This window comes from Sceloporus occidentalis, unplaced genomic scaffold (genome assembly GCF_023333645.1).
Source record: "Sceloporus occidentalis isolate IW3139 unplaced genomic scaffold, rSceOcc1.0.p SCAF_1, whole genome shotgun sequence".
NCBI classification, from domain to species: Eukaryota; Metazoa; Chordata; class Lepidosauria; order Squamata; family Phrynosomatidae; genus Sceloporus; species Sceloporus occidentalis.
Window position 1 is genome coordinate 165,082,218 of NW_028316981.1, and position 20,316 is coordinate 165,102,533.

General features: G+C 41.0%; 1 protein-coding gene across 2 annotated transcripts in view; it reads left to right on the top strand.

Moving 5' to 3' along the window:
- The window catches only part of LOC149322647 (unconventional myosin-Ia-like), a 76,242-nt gene that overhangs the window by 14,835 nt on the left and 41,091 nt on the right, over positions 1–20,316 (top strand). For both annotated transcript variants that reach the window (XM_089480937.1, XM_089480943.1), the window contains exons 5-10: positions 2,313–2,359; positions 3,328–3,391; positions 12,614–12,712; positions 13,926–14,029; positions 15,502–15,649; positions 19,649–19,767. In XM_089480937.1, the coding sequence (XP_089337063.1) occupies positions 2,313–2,359; positions 3,328–3,391; positions 12,614–12,712; positions 13,926–14,029; positions 15,502–15,649; positions 19,649–19,767 (581 nt within the window). The remainder of the gene's footprint in view (positions 1–2,312; positions 2,360–3,327; positions 3,392–12,613; positions 12,713–13,925; positions 14,030–15,501; positions 15,650–19,648; positions 19,768–20,316) is intronic.

Here is a 20,316-nt window from a genome sequence, read left to right on the forward strand (position 1 = left end):
ATTTACACAGTGTTGCTCATGCAATCAGTTAAAATAGATAAAATAAACCTGCCTATGGCATACATGCTAAAACATAATACATATTAATACATCTTAACATTCAAACAATAAAATATAGCAAATAACAAATTAAAATAACATTTGATAACAGTCATGTAATGTGAATAATATTTCACTGTTCTCTTCTGGTTCCGAAAGTAGATACCAAGTCAGTGGTTCCAGCCCCAACAGTGCTGATGAGTTTGCAATTGGACATGTGCTAGATTCCCAACTAATACTGTGGCCAATTGTAACGTCATTGGCTGGGTAGGATAATGGCAAAAGGAACATTTGTAGTTCTGTGTCTTAAAGTTGTTTCCAACTTATGGTGAGCTCATGGTATCATGTTTTTTTTTCTTGGCAAGATTTGCTCAGAGGTGGCTTGCCTTTGCCTTCCTCTAAGACTGAGACAATATGATTTACTAAAGGTAACCCATTGAGTTACCCCCCCCCCCCATCATCTTTTCTTATTTACATTTTAAACAAATCTCCATTATTATAGAACTTTGCCTTCAGTAATGGACATTCCTTTCTATATATAAATTAAAAAGTACATGCTTTGTCTTCTAGTTCTCAAAAACCATAAATAGTTACATATTCTCCATATGTTCTATAAAAGGTCTCCAAATATCTAGAAAAATTTCTATAGCATTCCCTTTAATCAAATGGTTGGTTTTTCCATTTCTGCACCCATTCCATATAATCTGGTAAATTATTCATTCTCTAGTGTCTTGTTAGTACCACTCTAGCAGATGTCATTGTATATTTAATTAAACTATCATGTTTCTTCATCACTTCCTCTTCCTCACCTATCATACCATTCCCCTGGTTTGTTTTCAACATTCTGGTCCTAAGATTATCTTTTTGAACCATTGGTTTGATCATGTCACTTCACTTTTGATGTTCCTTCATTGTTTGCCTATTCCTTTTAGGATCCAGTGCAAGCTTCTTGTTTTAATTTTTGAATTCCTACATGATCTAGCTCTCGTCTGCCTTTCAGCCTTTGTCTTTACTGTTCAGGATCTTCTCTCTGTGAACTCTGTTTCTCACATGGTGAAAGGGTTTCCCTTTTTGGCTTGGTTTCATCCTTTTGCTGCTCCACATTCTGGGAACTCGAGGGGAAATTCAAACCATGATCTAGAATATTTCGTGACAAGAAAAAGAATGTATTAAAAGATCAAGAAGAAATAAAAGTACTTTGATGCAATACATGGAAGAGTTATATAAAAGAGATGAAAAAACAAATAACGCATGGAGTGAAGAACCATATGAAGATGAACCCCAAATTCAAAAAAGTGAAGTGGATATGTGTGTTTTTTCCTCCCTCAGCATGCGTTGTTTATTTTAATTCTCTTCAGGTTGTAAAAGCATGGGAGAGGGTCATAAAAGTGTCCCATTTGCCAAGCTGGAAAAATCCATTTGGCAAAAATGACGCTTTTACCGTGTTCTCCCACACTTTTAAAACCTGAAGAGAATGAATACTATATGGAGGGACAAAAAGAAACTCATTTGTATGTTGGGTTTGTTTAATAATGCGATAAGGCACCAAGAGAAATTGGGAAAAATAAATCACCAGATTATGAACATATGATATTCCAATGAACTGCTACAATGCACACAGACAGAAGCAACTCTAGTGCTAACTAATATATGCCAACAAATATGGAAGACAAAGTAGTGGACAAAAGATTGGAAATGATCCATCTATATACCAATCCGCAAAAGAGGAAATACAAAAGACTGCTGGAACTATAGAACCACAGTCTTAAGAAATCTTAAAACTTGGGCTGACTCATGTAGAGAGATATGGTCTTTAACGTGGTTAGAACCTAAGCTGTCTAGGGCTGTCTAGATCATAACCAACACTTTGAACTGTGCCTGGAAATGAACTGATAGGCAGTGAAGGAATTTCAACAGTAGGGTTGTATGTTTCCTGTAATCAGCCCCAGTCAGCACACTGGATTCAGCATGTTGGAAGTGCTGAAGTTTTGGAAGACATTCCAAAAGCAAACCTATGCATAATGCACTACAGCAATTCAAATGGTCTGTAATCAAGGTATGTATCACCTGAAACATGCCCAGCAATAGGCACAGCTGAAACATGGGTATCCAGGTTCATGGCTGAGTGTTGTAGTACATCTAAGTTATGAATCTGAGATTTTTTTTGTGGGGGGGCATCCCTATCCAATGCACATTGAATCCTTAATCTGTGATTTGCTTTTCAACTGATTAACAGCACTTCTGTCTTCTTCTTCCCCCTCCCCCTTTGGTAGCCTTTGGGAATGCAAAAACCATACGCAATGACAACTCTTCAAGATTTGTAAGTATTTACTGGGGAACTAATACTTTGTGGAACAACATGCAGGATCCCATTTTCTTGGAAGAATGCACATGTGATTGTAACACCTTGCAAGAGGGGAAGCCATGTTTCTGTGCTAAACCCACCACAGACACACACAGAGTTGAGTGTGAGATTTCATCAGGTGCTCAATTCTGTTTTTACAGCCTTGAGGACTAGAAACTGGTTTTATAACTAAAAGGAAAGTAAACAAGTTGGATTCCCAGGAAGCTTAATTCTGCATCCACTTTTCCAAGTGAAATCATGAAATCATGGAATACACACAGCCTTGACTTTTGAAGGGTGGAGTGGGAATTTGCAGGAGACACAGGGAGGCATGGTGTGACGGAAGGTTTTCTGACACATGATGTCAATCAACCACCTTTTGTAGCAAGAGACCACTTGCTATGGAAGCATATCAGACATTAGCCATGGGAGAGATTGAGCTTCTGCCAGGCCTGTACCTACAAAAGATGTCGCCCACACAGACTCCATGAAATACAGTCACTTGCTTGGTTTGTAATACAGTTGTGTGCTAGGCAGAGGTTCTAGAAGAAAAACCTAACGTTGCTGTAGTAGTGTATGTTCCTGACCACATGTGTCATATTGAGCCAAAATAAAGGATACTGTGAGAGATCATTGAATGGATCTCCCACATTTTTTTAAAATGGCAAATGCAGCTGTGGGGCAGAGAAAATCTACAGTTTTCCTTTGAACAGAGGTAAAGAGAGGATGTTTCATCACTTATGATCTCCACTAAAGCTGCTGCTGGTTCTGTTAAAGAAAACATACACCCATTGTTTCTTGTAAATTTTAGAAGCCTCCATCTCCATGCCAGTGCAGTAACTGAACACAAAATTAAAAACAGTAGTAGGAGTAATGTCTTTCAGGGAACTTGTTTTGCTCTACCTGCTTCCTGCATTCCCTCTGATAATCCTTTTTCTCCCTAGGGCAAATACATGGATATTGAATTTGACTTTAAGGGTGATCCTTTGGGTGGTGTCATCAGCAATTGTGAGTATAACTGCTGAGACTCATAAGAGGAGGGACACAAGCAGACATTCATCCTCCTGGCTACTTGGGCCTCATTCCCACTACCTTTTAAACCAGATCGCAAATCAGTTTGAACCGGTTTAAATTACCATAGTTCACACTTGAAGCAAATCACTGAAGCAGTTCGGAGAGGGGAGCCACATACTAGACCCATTTAACCTGCGTCTTTTTGGATAAAACAATTCCATGCAAGTGTGAACCAGATGCGGATCAGAATCGATTTAAATTTGCCTTTGGTCATCTGGAGCGGGCCCATTTTGAATCGATCCATTTGTCAATGTGAACCACAAGTTGGTTATTTTATTTTGCAGCAAGAAAATGTGATCAGGGCAAATGTAGTGTGAACCACAATCCACTGCCAAACTGATCCATCACTTCAGATTGCAAACCGATTTATTTGTAAGTGGGAAGGCGGCCTTGAAAGAACTGAACACTATAAAGCAAGAGTTGGCAACTGCCAGAGATTGGAGGGCTGCACTGATCCCCACAAGATCGTTAAAGGCCTCATCCACCCACCCAAAAAAACCTGGGCATGTTTTTTTTCTTTGTTTGTTTCACCCTCAAATTGGCAGCTAGCATCTCCTGAGTTTTCTGGAGGGGTGGTACTGGCCATTTTGCTGTATTTTACCCACTTCCTACAAAGAGCTCTGTCTGGGCCTTTAAAAAGTGAAGGGGCTTCAAAAGGTACCCAAAGGCTGCAAAATGACCAGTAGTACCCAATAGTTTTTTTTCCAGGTTCTGTTGACCTTTTTGGTAACAAAGGAAATGGCTGTTGGCCATTTACAAGCAAAATCTTTGCCACCCCTCCCATTTGGGGGGGGGGGGAGGATAAAGTCTGTGTGGACCCCTGGAAACCACAAAAATTGATGTGGACTGCAGGTTAGAATTTCCTAGTCCTGCTGTAAGACAGAATCACAAAAAGGAACTGTCTGCTGGTATTTTAGTGGGGGACAGGATCCCTGTGGGGTTAAAGAATTGCATGGAATGAAGTCCTGAGTTGCACATACGATGTCTTTCTGTATTTTATAAATCCTTCTGTGCCATAACTGCAGATTTCCATCCAAATTTAACTGGTGTCCTGGATATGGGTAGAGTAAATAAGTGAAAAGGAAAAGTAGGGATGAACATGTTGGGCCTACCCACTTTTTGTCAGCTTGTTTGTTGCCCTTCAAGAAAAGATTTTCTGAACAAGAGAAACTTGACAACCCATGGTGGCTCATCCTATGGCTTGCTATTGGCAGATGGACAACACTCTTATTTTGAGAAAGTTGCCTACAGTGAAAGGGGCATTTAGCATCTGCCTTACAAGATGACATCTTAAATTGTGTTGCTACTCTCTCAAATAAAATATAAAAAGTCCCAGAGTAATAGATTTGAAATATCAACTTCAAACTGTAGACTCTGATTGGATTTTGGTTCTGGGCACTGCATATTACAAGAAAGCCATTTAAAGACCTGTTATGGTCAGAGACCCTGACGAGTCACACACTCTCAGGCTCAGAAAACCCCTTGATTGCGTCACCAGAAGTCAGAAATGACTTGAAAGCACACAACAATATAACAGACACATAAATGAAGCTAAGAAGACTCAGAAACAATATGGGTAAGAAAGTTATAAGATGAAAATGCTAGAAAGTGACAGTGGAGATGGGGAAAACTGACAGTAGCGATCAAGGCAGCCTTGGAGAAAAACCAGCCAGGCCGAACAATGTGAATGGTACCTGGACCTCTTTACATTCTGTTGATGGTTTTGCACCTGGTGGAGTTTTTTAAGCAGACTCAATCATTAAGAATCATTAAGATCTTAACACTGGATTTACAACAGCTAATTACTATCCTGGAGAAAGGAGTGCCAGATAAATGCCAGGAGATGACTCATAGGTCCATGCTAAAAGAATGATGGGTTAGAAAAGGAAAGTTGAGAGACCTGATAGTTTTCCATCATTCAGTGCAACAGTTGCAGGTTTCTACACCTCCATTGTCATTTGCTAATAGAAAATTGCTTTATTCTAGGTCCAGCAAGGCATCTTCTGTTACTGGGCCTGGTTGCATTCAGCCACCAAGGGCACTTTTAAAAAAATGTATTTTAAGATAGCATTTGAAAGGAAATAACCAAAATAATTGAAATCACCCACCGCACCTCCTTTCATACTTAATATCTAGCCCCCTATTTATCTTTCGACATAAATTTAACCTCCTATCCCCCTCTAGCTCCCCTCCTCCCCCTTCCAAACTTAACCCACACACCTTGTCTCCATTCCATAACTTTGCTCTCTTTTTCCTGACTCCTCCTTTCCTCATCCTCTATCCCCTTCCTACCATCCCTTCTTCTCCTCCTCCTCCTCATCCCCACCCTCACTCTTTCCTACTCTCACTCTTTCCTTCACTCCTCCCTCCACCTACTTGTTTACTTACTCTTACCTTCCTCCTACCTACTTAAACTCTCTAACCTTCCCAATCTACTTTCTTATTTTCCCTCCCCACCCTCCTCTTCTCTCATTCAGTTTCTTTACTAGCTTCATATTATGACTTCCCAACCACCAATACACTATATTTTATTACCTTCTTTCTTATTTCTATATTGTCTAATTATTTACTTTTCAGCTATTATAAAATACTCCAGTGATCTCTATTGCTTGTCCCCCATTGCTCCTTTATATAGTTGATCACCAATTTCCAGTCTTCGTTAAATTTCTTTAAAGAGTTGTTTCTAATCAGGTGTGTTAACTTATCCAATTCTATTATATGAAATAATTTTATCATCCACTAACCTCTGTCTGGAATACTCTTGGCCTTCCATTTTTGCACAAATGTTATTCTAGTTAGCATCGTCATATAAAATTTTCCCATATTTTTTCCACCTTCTCATCAAACATTCCTAATGGGTAATATTCCAGTTTTAGTTCTAATTTTAGTTTTAATATGGTATTTATAGTAAAGTTAATGATTTTCCAATATGCTTTGGCAAATTTGCAGGTCCACCAACAAGAGAAGAATGTTCCTGGTGTCTCTCCACATTTCCAGCATTTACAATTCATCTCTTTATACATTTTTGCTAAATTTTCAGGTGACAAGTACCATCTAAAGTACATCTTGTACCAATTCTCTCTTAAATTTTGTGATGCTGTATATTTTAGCCCCTTGTTCCAAAAGGGCACTTTTTGAGATCCCCACGGTCACCTCGGTGCCCACCAAGTTGACTTCTGCTTTATCCCTTGTTTGTTTGTTTGTTTTTTAAAGGCCTCACCAGAGCCTAAAACATTCTACAAGTGCTTAAAAACATACCAAAATCCCCCCATGCCATAGGTTTAAAAAGATTTTTAAATGGGTGAGAAGTTGAGGGGATGCCCTCAAAAAGATTCCCTGGGCTATCAGTGTGTCTCCACAACCCCTGGCAGTTGTCCATCCTTCCTTAGGCAGTGAGCCCTTCAACAAAGGTGGAATAACAGTATGGCTGCTTGAAAGGTATTCCATTGCAAATTTATAAAATACTCATCAGTTCTAAATTGGCTTCATATTGGGATAAAATAGATGTGATCTGGTTTCTGTAATCAATTAAACAAATAATAATAATAATAAAGATTAATTTCTAGCCCGCCCAATCACGAAAAATCCGGGCGGGTTACAACAATAAAATACATCATATTACAATAGAGTTAAAAAAACCAAACCCTAGACTTAACCCCCCCCCCCTATTCCCAGTACTAAAACAGAATTAAACAGTAATAGTATGAAAACATTAAAAACATTTTAAAAAATAGGCAGAAACATAGGCGGGGAAGAATAGACAGATGAGGGGACAAATATCTCTATATCTGGGGAGGGTAACTAAGTTGGAAAGGCCTTCCGGAAGAGATCCGTCTTGAGTGCTTTCTTAAAAGCTGTCAGAGTGGAAATATGACGGATCTCCTCCGGCAGGTCGTTCCATAGTTTAGGAGCAGTAATAGAAAAGGCCCTCTCGGAAACTGATGTTAGCCTAGATTTTTTGGGCTGTAGTAGATTTCTTCCAGAGGACCTTAGTGTGTGGAACGGACAATAGGGAAGAAGGCATTCCCTCAAGTACTCTGGGCCCAAGCCATGTAGGGCTTTAAAGGTAATCACCAACACCTTGTACTTTGCCCGGAAACTAATAGGCAGCCAGTGCAGCGACTTCAAGACCAGTGTTATATGGTCATTCCGAGAAGTTCCCGTGATCAATCTGGCTGCCATATTTTGTACCAACTGAAGTTTCCGAACTTGGCACAAGGGTAGCCCCAAGTAGAGCGTATTACAGAAGTCCAATCAAGAGGTTACCAGTGCATGTACTACTGTTTCCAGGTCCCTCGGTTCCAAGAAGGGGCGCAGTTGGCGTATCAGATGAAGCTGATAGCAGGTGTTCTTGACTGTTGCATCCACCTGAGCAGTCAGTTGGAGCAACGAGTCAAGAAGCACCTCCAGACTGCAAACAGAATCCTTCAGGGGAAGTGTGACCCCATCCAGAACTGGCTGACACAACTCCATTCTTGGATTCGGGGTTCCTATAGCAAATGTCTCCGTCTTACCTGGATTCAGCTTGAGTCGGTTTTCCCTCATCCAGTCCATTACCACCTCAAGAAGGCATTCAGAGGAGAGATGCCATCTTTAGTCACTGCTTCAGTCCGAGACATAGAGAAGTATATTTGGGTGTCATCAGCGTACTGATAACACTCTGCCCCATGTCTCTGGATGATCTTACCCAGCAGCTTCGTGTAAATGTTAAACAGCATTGGGGACAGAATCACACCTTGAGGGACGCCTGATTTGAGCTCCCTATTGGCCGAACAACTGTCCCCAAGCGACACCATCTGGAACCTGCCCAAGAGGTAGGACCGGAACCACTGCAATGCAGTGCTTCCAATACCCAACTCCCTCAGGCGTTCCAGAAGGATACTGTGGTCAATGGTATCGAAGGCTGCTGAGAGATCCAAGGGCACCAGCAGGGTCACACTTCCCCTGTTGATGCCCAGATGGAGATCATCGACTAAGGCGACCATGGCAGTCTCAACTCCGTATCCCGTCCTGAATCTGGTTTGAAATGGATCCAGAAAATCCGTTTCCTCCAAGACTGCTTGTAGTTGACTGGTGACCACTCTCTCGATCACTTTGCTCAGAAATGGTAGTAGCGAGACTGGTCTATAGTTATTTCTATCCAGGGGGTCCAGGGAGGCTTTTTTAGGAGTGGTCTAACTACTGCCTCCTTGAGACAGGGAGGCAGGGAGCCTTCCCTGAGGGATGCACTAAATTAGTCAATATGTTGAGGGTGGGCGAGCTCTATGTTCCCATAATAAGACAAACATTTATAAAACTGTAAATAATTGGAAATAATGCTATAAAATGCTATACATTGTAAAATGCTACCAAATTGCAAATAATTCTAAATAATGGATACCTTACTCCAATCAAAACCTGCTGTGGCTGCAAATGCAATGCAGAAATAATGTGGTTTGATACCACTTTAACTGCCATGGTTCAGTGCTATGGAATTCAGGGATTTGTAGTTTTGTGGGATATTAAGGCTTCTCTATCAGAGAGCTCTGGTGCCATATCAAACAACAAATCCCAGAATTCTGTAGTATTCATATTCAGCCATGGCAGTTAAAGTGTTGTCAAACTGCATTATTTCTACAGTGCAAATGCAGCCATAATGTATAAATATTCCAGCAAAAGCTTTGTTGTTGTTGTTATGTGCCTTCAAGACATTTCCAACTTATAGTGACCCTAAGGTGAACCTATTGCAGGGTTTTCTTGGCAATATTTGGGCCCGAACAAGACAGGCCAAAATAAAGCTGCTTCAGGTCACTTTGGAGGTATGCTGTTTAAATACTGAATGCATCCTAAGAGGCCAGAAGCCACGCCAAAGCCATGCTTTAGTCCTAAGGACTGGAGCGCAGCTTTGGTGCAGTTTCTGGCCTCTTAAGATGTATGTGTCATTTAAACGGCATACCTCCAAAGTGACCCGAAGCAGCTTTATTTTGACCTGTCTGTTCAGGCCCATTTGTTCAGAGGGATTTCCCTTTACCTTCCTTTGAGACTGAGAGAGTGTGATTTGCCAAAGGTCACCCAGTAGGTTCCCATGGCTGATCAGGGATTTGAACCCTGATCTCCAGAGTCATATCCAAGCTCAAACCACAACACCACACTGACTCTGGAGACAATATTAGTGGTGGCGCCCTGTTACATATGGTTGATTAATTTTGGCCCAAAGGGTGTTTCATGGAGCAGAACATATGCCTGGCCAGAGTATTGTTATGAAACTTGTTGTGGGACCCCTGTCAGTATATCAAGGTGCTAATGCTTCCTAAGAAGAACACTAGGAATGGAAAGGGCAGCTATGAAAGAACTACATAAGATCCTAAATTGAAAAGGTATACAACTTAGTACTAAAGTTAAAATGGTCCAAGGCATTGAATTCCCTATCACCATGTATGGAAGTGACAGTGAAGGAAGTGGATAAAAAGACAACTCTCTTGAGATGAGGTGCTGGGGAAGAGTGCTGAGAATAGCATGGACAAACAGACAAAAAGACAAATAAATGGCTCCTTGAACAGATTAAGCCTCAAGTCCCTCTTGAAGCCAAGATGATCAAACTGAGGCTATCGTACTTTGGTCATGTCATTGAAAGGGATGACACACTAGAAAAGACAATAATGCTGGCAAAGATAGTAGTAAAAATACTAGTAAAACAAGAGGAATACTGCACATCAGATGGATAGACTATCAGGGAAAGCATGCACCTGAATCTGCAGGACCTCAGCAGAGCAGTTGAGGATGGGGGTCTTGGAGAAGTCTCATCCACAAAGTCGCCATGAGTCAAGATCAACTCGAGGGCAGTTAACAACAACAATGCTTTCTTACTTCTCAAATAATATGAGTTTATTTGGAAGGGAATGAGGATAAAGATTGCTTAAATGTAGGCATCAGGCCAAAATATATCAATAGCAAAATGGAAAGAGAAGACATTACTCTCAAGGAGAAGATGCTTGCAACGCAGTATGACATGAGTAAATCAATTATGCTTAAAAGTAGGAAAACACAGACATGCTAGTACATGGTATGGCTTGATAGTCTCTGTAATGATTTATTACAGTAAAAGCAAATAAATGTAGAATGAAGCAGATCTATTTTCTCACATAAACAAATATAAACTGTGAAGAAGTGGGAAGGGAGCATGTAAAGGGACTAATCCTAAATATGATCACCAAAAAGATGCTTAGCCCTTTTAAAGGTTTCATCATTATGCATAAAAGTTCAATAAATAAATGATAAAGTAAGTTTCCTTCTACATCTGTAGAAGTTGATGGAAATAAGTAAGAAGGAGAGGCAAAGCTAACATGCTTATCCCTCATCTACTTATATGCTTGCAATACCTATATCTTTATAGCACCTAAATGGGCATGATGTGTAAATATGCAATGCTCTGCCCTTACTTTACCTGCTTTTCTGCACTTTCAGTCATTAATTAAAAACAATAACATTATTAGGTACTTTTCAGCAGAACTTTCTTGGAGGATTCATCTGTCCCAGGCTGTAGTCACACTGCAGAATTAAAGCAATTTGACACCATTTTAACTAGTGTGACTGAATCCTACAGAATGCTGGGGTCTGTAGTTTGGTGAAGCACCAGAGCTCTCTGACAGACCAGGCTGAATATCTTACCAAACTACAAATCCCAGGATTCTATAGGATAGAGTTTTGGCAGTTAAAGTGGTGTCAAACTGATTAATTCTGTAGTGCAGCCACACCTCTCAATTCATTATTGCTGCTACTGTTTGTTAATAGTTGGAGATGTATTATTTCTTAATTTGTTTATAGTATTTCATAGCTGCCTAATAACTAACATCTTAGTTCTTGTTTCTGTTGTTTGATTAACAATGCTTTTATGGCGGCTGCTAAAACCGTCTTGGGAGTCCCTTTTTTCAGATGCAAATGTGAAAGAGTCAGATGGGGAATGGTTCAGCCTCTGCCCTTGTTCTTACATTTCTCCCATCAGTTGCACTCTCCCCAAAAGGCTTTAAAAATAAAGATGGAGGGAGGGGTGGCTGCTGACTTTGAACAAATGTAAGTACAGTAATATCATGCAGTTTTGTAGAGAGTATTTCGAACAAACAAACAAAATCCAAGCAAACACTCAAGACTGCAAAAGTCATTTGATGGCATACCCAAGTTTCACATTCAGACACATGTTCTTAAAATGTGCTCAGCCCAGTGTTAGCACCTGGAAAGATCCAAGGCCCTACCAGGATCCCAAGCCTCCGCCTGCATGTGACATGCTCCTTACCTTTGCCCTGGGATGACACTAAGGACTTCATTGCATTACCTTTTAACCCGGCAGCAGCCTAATGGGCTACAGTTGGAATGCAATATGGAGACAGGTAGCATCACATTGTAAGTTGCTGCTGAATCGCTGGGTGCCAGCATCCTTACAGTGACTTACAATGCAATAATACCTACCTCTTTGCCGTGTCCTGGCTGCAGCTCGTTAGGTTGCTGCCAGGTTAAAAGGTAATGCGATGTCCTAAGCTGAGTGCTCTGATGTTTAGTGAGCAATGAAAATGCCAGCTCCAGCCACTAGGTGGCACCATGTCAAGTACTTTTGTAATTGTGTGCCTTCAAGTCTTTTCCGACTTATGGCGATCCTCAGGTGGACCTATCAAGGGGTTTTCTTGGCCAGGTTTGTTCAGAGAGAGTTCTCCATTGCCAGCCTCTGAGGCTGAGAAACCATGATTTGTCCAAGATCACCTAGTAAGCTTCCATGCCAAACTAGGAATCGAACCCTGGTCTCCAGAGTCATAGTCCAATGCTCATACCACTACACGATGCCAGTACTAGCCTTCTCAAAGATGGAGCTGGCCCTCTGTTAAGACTACTAGAATCTTTCATGGCTGCCTGACCAAGTCTAGCTGGTGTAAAGAGAGAACTTGTATCCTAAACTGAATCTGGCTTGGAACTCCTTCACTGCTAGAAGTGTTAACGTTATCAGAGACTGGGCCTCTAAATATTAGTGTGGTACTCCATGTGTGTAAGAGTTAATGACAGAAAGAACTTTCTGAGCAGAAGAATGAACTCAGATTCCTCATGGCTTAATTTTGTCTCCTGCCCTTTAAAGCCTTGCATCTTCTTCCTCCTCTCCTCTGTCCTTTCCCTTCCTCCCTGGTTTATTCTTAGACCTGCTAGAGAAATCTCGAGTGGTGCATCATGTGAAGGGCGAGAGAAATTTCCACATCTTCTATCAGCTTCTGTCTGGAGCTTCTGACCAGCTGCTCAGTATGTCCTTCATGCTTAAGAGTTTCTTTGGTTACAGAGGGTTAGGACTTGGGACTCCAGGAAGTGGAGAAAGATTCAGAAGAGGCTGTTCTAGCTGACAAAAATGCAGAAAGGGTCAATTGGTAGATCCTCTCAGGGGGTTTCAAACCTCATCAGTCCACTGACGTGTGATTTTCCAAAGGTGATCATAGATTTGGAACTTAAAATGGTTGTGCCAGGACCTACCAATTGGTCTTTATAAGGCCATTTCCCAAAAATCTTTGTCCTGCCTGCCAATAGATAGCTAAGAATGTTACACAACAGAATAATGTCAAATCAGAAAAGAAAGGAGGGCAGGGTTTCTGTACTTTAGTAGTTACAAAGAAGGAGTAATTCTAACAGCTGTAAGTAGTGCAGTAAATAACCCCTCCCCAAATTTCTGCTTTGATGGAGTTAAGAAATCCTGTCCTCTGATATATGCACAAAGAGTTTGGTGGCACATATAGTACAAATTTCAATGGATTATGATGGTTTCATGGAATATAATCTTAGAGGTTTGGCATATAACTGTCAAAAGCGACTGTCTGTAAAAGTTAATTGTACAGTATATTTGGAGAAATCAACAACATACTCCTGAAGCACTTTCTGAAAAGTAAGCCTCACTGAACTCAGACGAACTGAGTTCTCAATGAACTGAGTTCAGTGAGAATTAACATTCTCATGCACCAATGGCATATATGGGTTGGTCTGGCCTTCTACTCCACCAAATGCATCTGAGGAAGTAGACTTAAGTCTATGAAAACTCATGCTGCCAACTTCTTTCTTTCACTTAGTCTCAAAGGTGCTACAAGATCTACATACTGATTCTACAGATTAACACGGCTATATCTTTGAATACTACTTCAGTGGAACTTAATTTTGAGTAAATGGAAATAGAACTGTGCCAGAAATTCCCCAAAAGATATAATTCTCACATATTTAATGAAAATATACTACTTTGTGGGGAAGTTTTTGGGACTTGAGAATGGGGAAGACATCACTGCTTACTTGATGCAGAAGAGTGACTGAAGAAAGGCATGTGTGTGCATGTGCCTTCAAATTGCCTGTTGGTTTATGGAGACCCCATTAATGTCATAGGTTTTTTCTAAGGGAACAAATACAGGTTTTGCCAGTTCCTGAGGGGATGACAACTAAAGAGGCCATAATGGTGATCCCATTTCTTTCTCTTCAACAGAACAATTAAGGCTGGAGCGAAACTGCAATCTTTATGACTACCTTAACAGAGAGGCCTCAAACCTGCAGGGTATGGATGATGCAGCCAACTTCAAAGTTGTTCAGGTATGAGCTGATGGGTCTGGGATGTGAATTTTATTGATCAGAGAGAGGCAAAAGGCCATCCCTGTATGTAGTACAGTGTGCCTGCATCATACAAGGCTTTCAGCTTACACTGAAAGCCGCATGCTGGAAAAGGCAAAGGCGTGCGTGCACGAGCCCCATTGTTTTCAATGGGGCTCAAGCATATGTGGTATTTCCTTTAGGTGGGTGTTGTGGTGTCCAGAATGGATCCCCCATGTAAGTGAACGACGCACTGTAATAGCAAAAACATTTTTCAAGGTTATCTTCTTATGTGGTTGCTATCCTAGGTGATGGCAGGGGGTTGGACTGGATGGCCCTTGTGGTCTTTTCCAACTCTATGATTCTTTGGCGCGTTCTGGACGGGCCCTATGGGGTGCTGTTGTTACGCGCGAGGGGCGGTGCTTCCTGACGTGCCTTGCCCCTTGCGCATAACAACTACGTCAAAATGGTGACGCCGCATACAGATGGGCACCGCCATTTTGATGTCGTGGACGCGCAGTGTCCGGACATCGTGCACGCGCAGCGTCCAGACGTCGTGCACTGGAAGTGGCGCTGCGAGTGCACGCCTCGCACCTTGCTGCGCCTCTTCTGGGGCCCAGGAAGAAGCGCCATTTTGGCGCTTCTTTGTTGCTGCGTCCGGGAACCGCGCGGTTTGGCTGCTGCGGTTCCCGGACGCAGCAACTGGCAGCGGCGCGAGACCGCCTGTTTTGGGAGGTCTGTAACGCGCCTATGATTCTATGATTCTATGGAATATTTGTTGCCCTGAGGGAAACCACTCATTTTACAGACATAGAAAAATATTCCAAAGGGGAAAAAAACAACAACAAGGGGAACCCCAGTCCCAAAATGGTCAAATGAGAACTGAACATGCTCTTTGGCCATAAACCTCTGATTGACTGTTTGATGAGGCAGGGGAAGGATGGCTAAAAACAAGGAGGAAGGGCATGAAATGAAGTATTCTTGAGATATCATGGCTAAGACCCTGAACAGAGTGAACATTGAGGATAAACAGTACAGTGGACCCTTGTTATATGCTGGGGTTTGGTTCCAAAATCCCCTGTGTATAACAAAATCCATGGATGCTCAAGTCCCATTCAATATAATGACATAGCAAAATAGTGTCTCTTATAAAAAATGGAAAATCAAGGTTTGATATTTGAAATTTATACTTTTTCTGAACATTTTCAAACCGTGTATGCTTGAATCCGTGTATTAAAAGTCCATGTATAAGAAGGGCCAACTGTACTATAATGTTATATTAGAACCAGTGGAACTGTACAAACCATATCTCTATTCTTGTCCTTTTCATCTCACACTCAGTCTTGGCTGCAAAAGCCTCATTGGATTTTGCCTTAGTTTCTACTGCTCTCACACACTTTGCTTAGGTCTGGAAGGAGATGAACTGAGGGTCTTTATCATGTTTAATACTCTATCCTGATTTTGTTTTCATGAAGGATGCAATGCGAGACATTGGCTTCTCTCCATCAGAGATGACAGCAGTGCTGGAAGTGACAGCTGTTGTCCTAAAACTGGGCAACGTGCAGCTGCGGGAACAATATCAAGCCAGTGGGGCAGAGTCTTGTGGTATCCAAGATGACAAGGGTCAGTAGAGTGGGGTGTATTGTCTCCAGCTTTACAGGGAGGACTTAGTTCAAGCTTAGTTGCACCTGCCACAGGGGATTTTGAGAATCCAAACTTTTCATCCCATGTATGAATGCCTGAGGTTTGTTGCTCACAGGCTTCATATTCCTACTTCTGTGCCATGCTAGACAGACAGTTCATGGTGCCATCATTATTTAGTTTTGTTAAACAGATTTGGAAGGTAGGGTGCCCCATGTGAGAGATCTGGGAAAGGGAGAGGGGTGGAGATACTATCCATTCAAATTTTGCTGATACAGAGGTGAATGGCTTCAGTCAAAAGAAACTGATACACATCACATCAATGTTCTCTTGAATGACAACATCTAGTAAACAACAGTATAACATCATATTTATGTTTCCTCATCCTCTGAGCTTCCATTGATGTGGAGGAAAAGTAGGTGCTGACAGGGAGGAGGAGTAGGCTGCAGAGGTGTCAGTTTGCACAATAAGCAATGACACTTTCTCCCTAAGGAATGGTTCAGGGCAAGCAGTTGCCCTTTCCTTTCCTTTCTCCCTTCATTTTCAGATAAAAGAGTTGTTTTGATGATGATGATGTTAATGATGATGTAAGCACCTATCCTTCTATCTACATATTTGATGATAATAGATATTGTTGTTGTTGTTGACCGAATAAAGTCCTATCCTTTAAAGCCCTACATGGCTTAGGTCCAGCTTACTTGCAGGAGTGTCTCCTTCCATATGATCCACGCCACATACTCAGGTCCTCTGGGAGCAATTTACTACATCCAAAGAAGTCCAGGCTTGCTGTAGCTACCCAGAGGACCTTTTCATCAGCCGCTCCTAAACTCTGGAATGACCTACCGGAGGATATCCATCATATTACAACTCTTGATGCATTGAAGGAGGCTATCAAAATGGATCTCTTCCGGTGGGCATTCCCAGACTGACAAACAGGCTCCCCTATTGTCCCACAACTGTGGCAGCTTAATTCTCCCAAATTGCCTCATTTTAATGTGGGTTAACTTAATAATTTGATTGTATTTTTTAATGTTTTGTGTTTTAATTTGAGGGCTTAATTGTGTTATTATGTTTTTATGATTGTTACCCTCCTTGATCTTTTGGGGAGAGGTGGGCTATAAATATACTATATTATCTATCTATCTATCTATCTATCTATCTATCTATCTATCTATCTATCTATTTATTTATTTATTTGTCTATCTATTTGAGCCTTCCAGGTGTTTTGGCATTACATTTGTCCTCCACATTTATGGCTTTGACTTTTGCAGATTTGATTATTCACAGATTTGATTAATATGTTCTCTCTAGAAATATCTAGGTCCTCCAGTGCAACTCTATGCTCAGCTTTAACCAAAAGTCTCACTGAAGGACCTAGAGATTCCTAGAGAGGTGTTCTCTAAGGTAAATACATAGTGTTTCTGTTATTTGCAGTTTTTCCACATTCATGGGGGTCCTGTGCCCATAACCCCAGCGGATGTAGAGGGACATGTGTACTTACCATATTTTGTTATCAGGAATGATGGGATCTGTAGTCCAAAACATGAAGAACTATACCTCCATGTGATTATTGAGAGGTACTGGTGGTGGAAGGGAGTACTCAGGGAGAAGAGAGTGGGGAACTCTGTTATCTCAGCAGACAATATTTAGGCATCCAAAATAGCAGACAACTTTTGTTTTCTCTAACTGTCAAAGCCCAAGGGTTGTGCTTCTCTTCTGTTGCCAGGCAATATCCCTGGGATCTTCAGCATGCCGGAACTAGGCCAGAGGTGAGGAGCATGGCCTTCCAGAGGTTACTGGACTCATAGTACACCTCTCATCATGGCCAGTAGTGGGAGAACCATTTAGAGCTACTGTGCAAATCTATTTAGAAGGCGAAACATAGCTGCTAGAACAGGCAGCTGTGACTGGCTTCAAGGGAAACTTGCTCCCTTTAGGCTCCAAAATCCAGTAGAGGCTGAGATTATTTTGGGATTGTGGGATGATTGCATCTTTCAAGAGGATAAACTGCCATTCCCAGAGCATAGAATGTTACTTTTTAAAAGTAATTAAATCCTGTTATGTGTTAAATAATTTAAAAAATTATTCACTGTTATTAGATGTTATAAACTTTTGGAAATAAATAATTCAGCATAGTGCTTGTTATTTTTCAGTACTTTCCATTACATTTTTAAAAGAAACCCTTAGGATAGTTAGAGAATTACATCAAAATTGGAGAAACAATTCTGTCAAAATGGCTCTTAAACTCTCTTTATATAGTAACTTTCAAAAGTTACTAGAAACTTTTACTTGCTGAACTGGAATAATAATAATAATAATTATTATTATTATTATTATTATTATTATTATTATTATTATTTCTATTCCACCTTTTCCCTATAGGGAAACAAGGCGGATTGCAACAGGTATTAAAACATCAAACAGTTAAAATTACAATCATGATTAAAAAGAAATGGCATATCCCGACCCTCCCCCCAATCATAAAACCCTCAAATAAAAACCAATTAAAAAGAAATTAAACAATACAAGTGCTAAAAAGGAAAAAAAAAATCCTGTTAAAGGTTGGGTAAAATAGAAAATAGAAAATGAGATATTCCCCAAAGCAACTTATTACTTCCAAGCTTTGACCATTCCTGAAGAACCCCATGATGAGCTTCAAGGCTTACCAGAACACACTTTGAAACTAGTTCTTTAGAAAATTGGCAATTTCCATTTCTATCCATTTGTACAAAGGGCAAATGTTGGATTCCTCTCTTCCTTTCACCACTTTTAGCCATATTTATTTTTAGTCCCATATTCAGTTGTGTGCCATTGTCTCTCAGGGCTGTTGACATGTTACTTTTACAACCATGAAACTAATGCCAAAAATAGAATATCTTTGTTTATTTCGGAGGCAGTTAAACAACTGGCACACACAAAATGCCTAAGGTTAGCGTAGACTTCGTAATTTCCTGGGCTGAGGTTTACTAGACACTGTCACTATATGAATATGTTTCATATAGTGATGAATGGCCATCTTGTAGTTCTCCTCCCCTTAACTCCAGATTTAAGTCTGCCAAAGAGCCATTTGATGGGCTGTGTGGACACAACTATGATTGGGAGGCTGGCACTTGGGAATAGTGTGACCCACAGTGTGTCAAACAAGTGTTCCCAGGTGGATTGAGAACACAGTCCACATGGAGGACTGGGCTGGGCCTTCCACTATACAGAGGGAGGTGTTAGAAGGGTAAAATTATTGGGACTCTATTATTTGCCTCCTGAGCTAACCTGCTATCCCTATGTACAGTGGAATATGCTGCCCATTTTGCTAGTGATACAGTAAAATTGGCCTGCCAGTCTGGTCAGCTTTGCTGCTTGAGAAAATGAAGGAAAAACACTGTTAAATGCTTGGAGATGAGAGATATTCTCCAGTGATCTTATTGCAATTAAAAAAAAATCTATGTTTGTTAAGCTGTTGTTAAGAAGGGTTCATACCTGAAATGCGCCAACAGAATAAAATAAAGTTTTGTTAATAACAACAGTTTAACAAACATAGGGGAAAAAAGTATTACAATAAATACCGAAGTATACTTCTCATCAGCTTTGCTTCCTGTCATGGGAGGAAGCCTCATCTTGTCATTTGCCTTTGACAGCAAAATGTCTTGGGCTAGCTCTGATAAAGAGAATGGCACAGGGCATGGTTACTTCTCATTCGCACCAGTTATCCACACAAATATAAGTAGGAAATAGTGGGTGTGAACAAGCAGAAGCCACTCTGTGTGTTATTCACTCTGTGTCTCTGGGTATGAGAGGATATAAGGTGGACACTAGCCCTGGTCACATCCACCATCTGCCAATGTCTTGCCTCTGGTCAGGCCCTCTGGCATGTGACCTGAACCCTACCATGGTTCCATGATTTACAATGTGCTGTCATTGTCAGGGAAAGACAGTAATGGGCATTTTGTTGTCTCTTTTACACCCCCGCATCTTTCACATTTGCAGTACTCCGAGAGATCTGTCAGCTGATCCAGGTGGATGAATCTGCACTAGAGCAAGCTTTGTGTTCTCGCACAATGGAAACCAATCAAGAGAAGGTGGTGACAACTCTGAGTGTACCACAAGTGAGTATTGGGCATAGGGATGCATGCTCATACACACACGCACACAAACACACACATATACTTTTTTTTTTATGCTGCTGCTTCCCATAGAGAAATTTTCATTGTGGGATGTTTGCATTATGATTTTCTTCAAAGACGACTCAGGCCTATCCTCTCAATCAGTTCGTTGGAATCAAAGGTGAGGACAGTTAAATTATTTCAAGTTGGCTTTGAGCCACTTCAAGCAGTCTGGCAAGTGACTCAGGTTTTCTATTCTTTTGACATGCAACATAGACACAGAATCACTGGTGCAAATTCATTTTGGTAGTATAAAAAGTTGCCCCCCTAAAGTACAGATGTCTTAGGTCAGCCTGATAGCCCCAGGGAGCAAGATCTTTTTACTGGTAACACCCTGTTGACTGAATTTACCCCCTGCAGGAGGTCTATCAGGCTTGTGGAAGTCCATTAAAACTGACTCAGTCCTGATTGTTCCACAGCCCTTTAGGGAGAGCAAGGAGAAGAGCTGCGCTACATTTAATTATTTGCTGTTTTCCAAAGTCCACATTTATC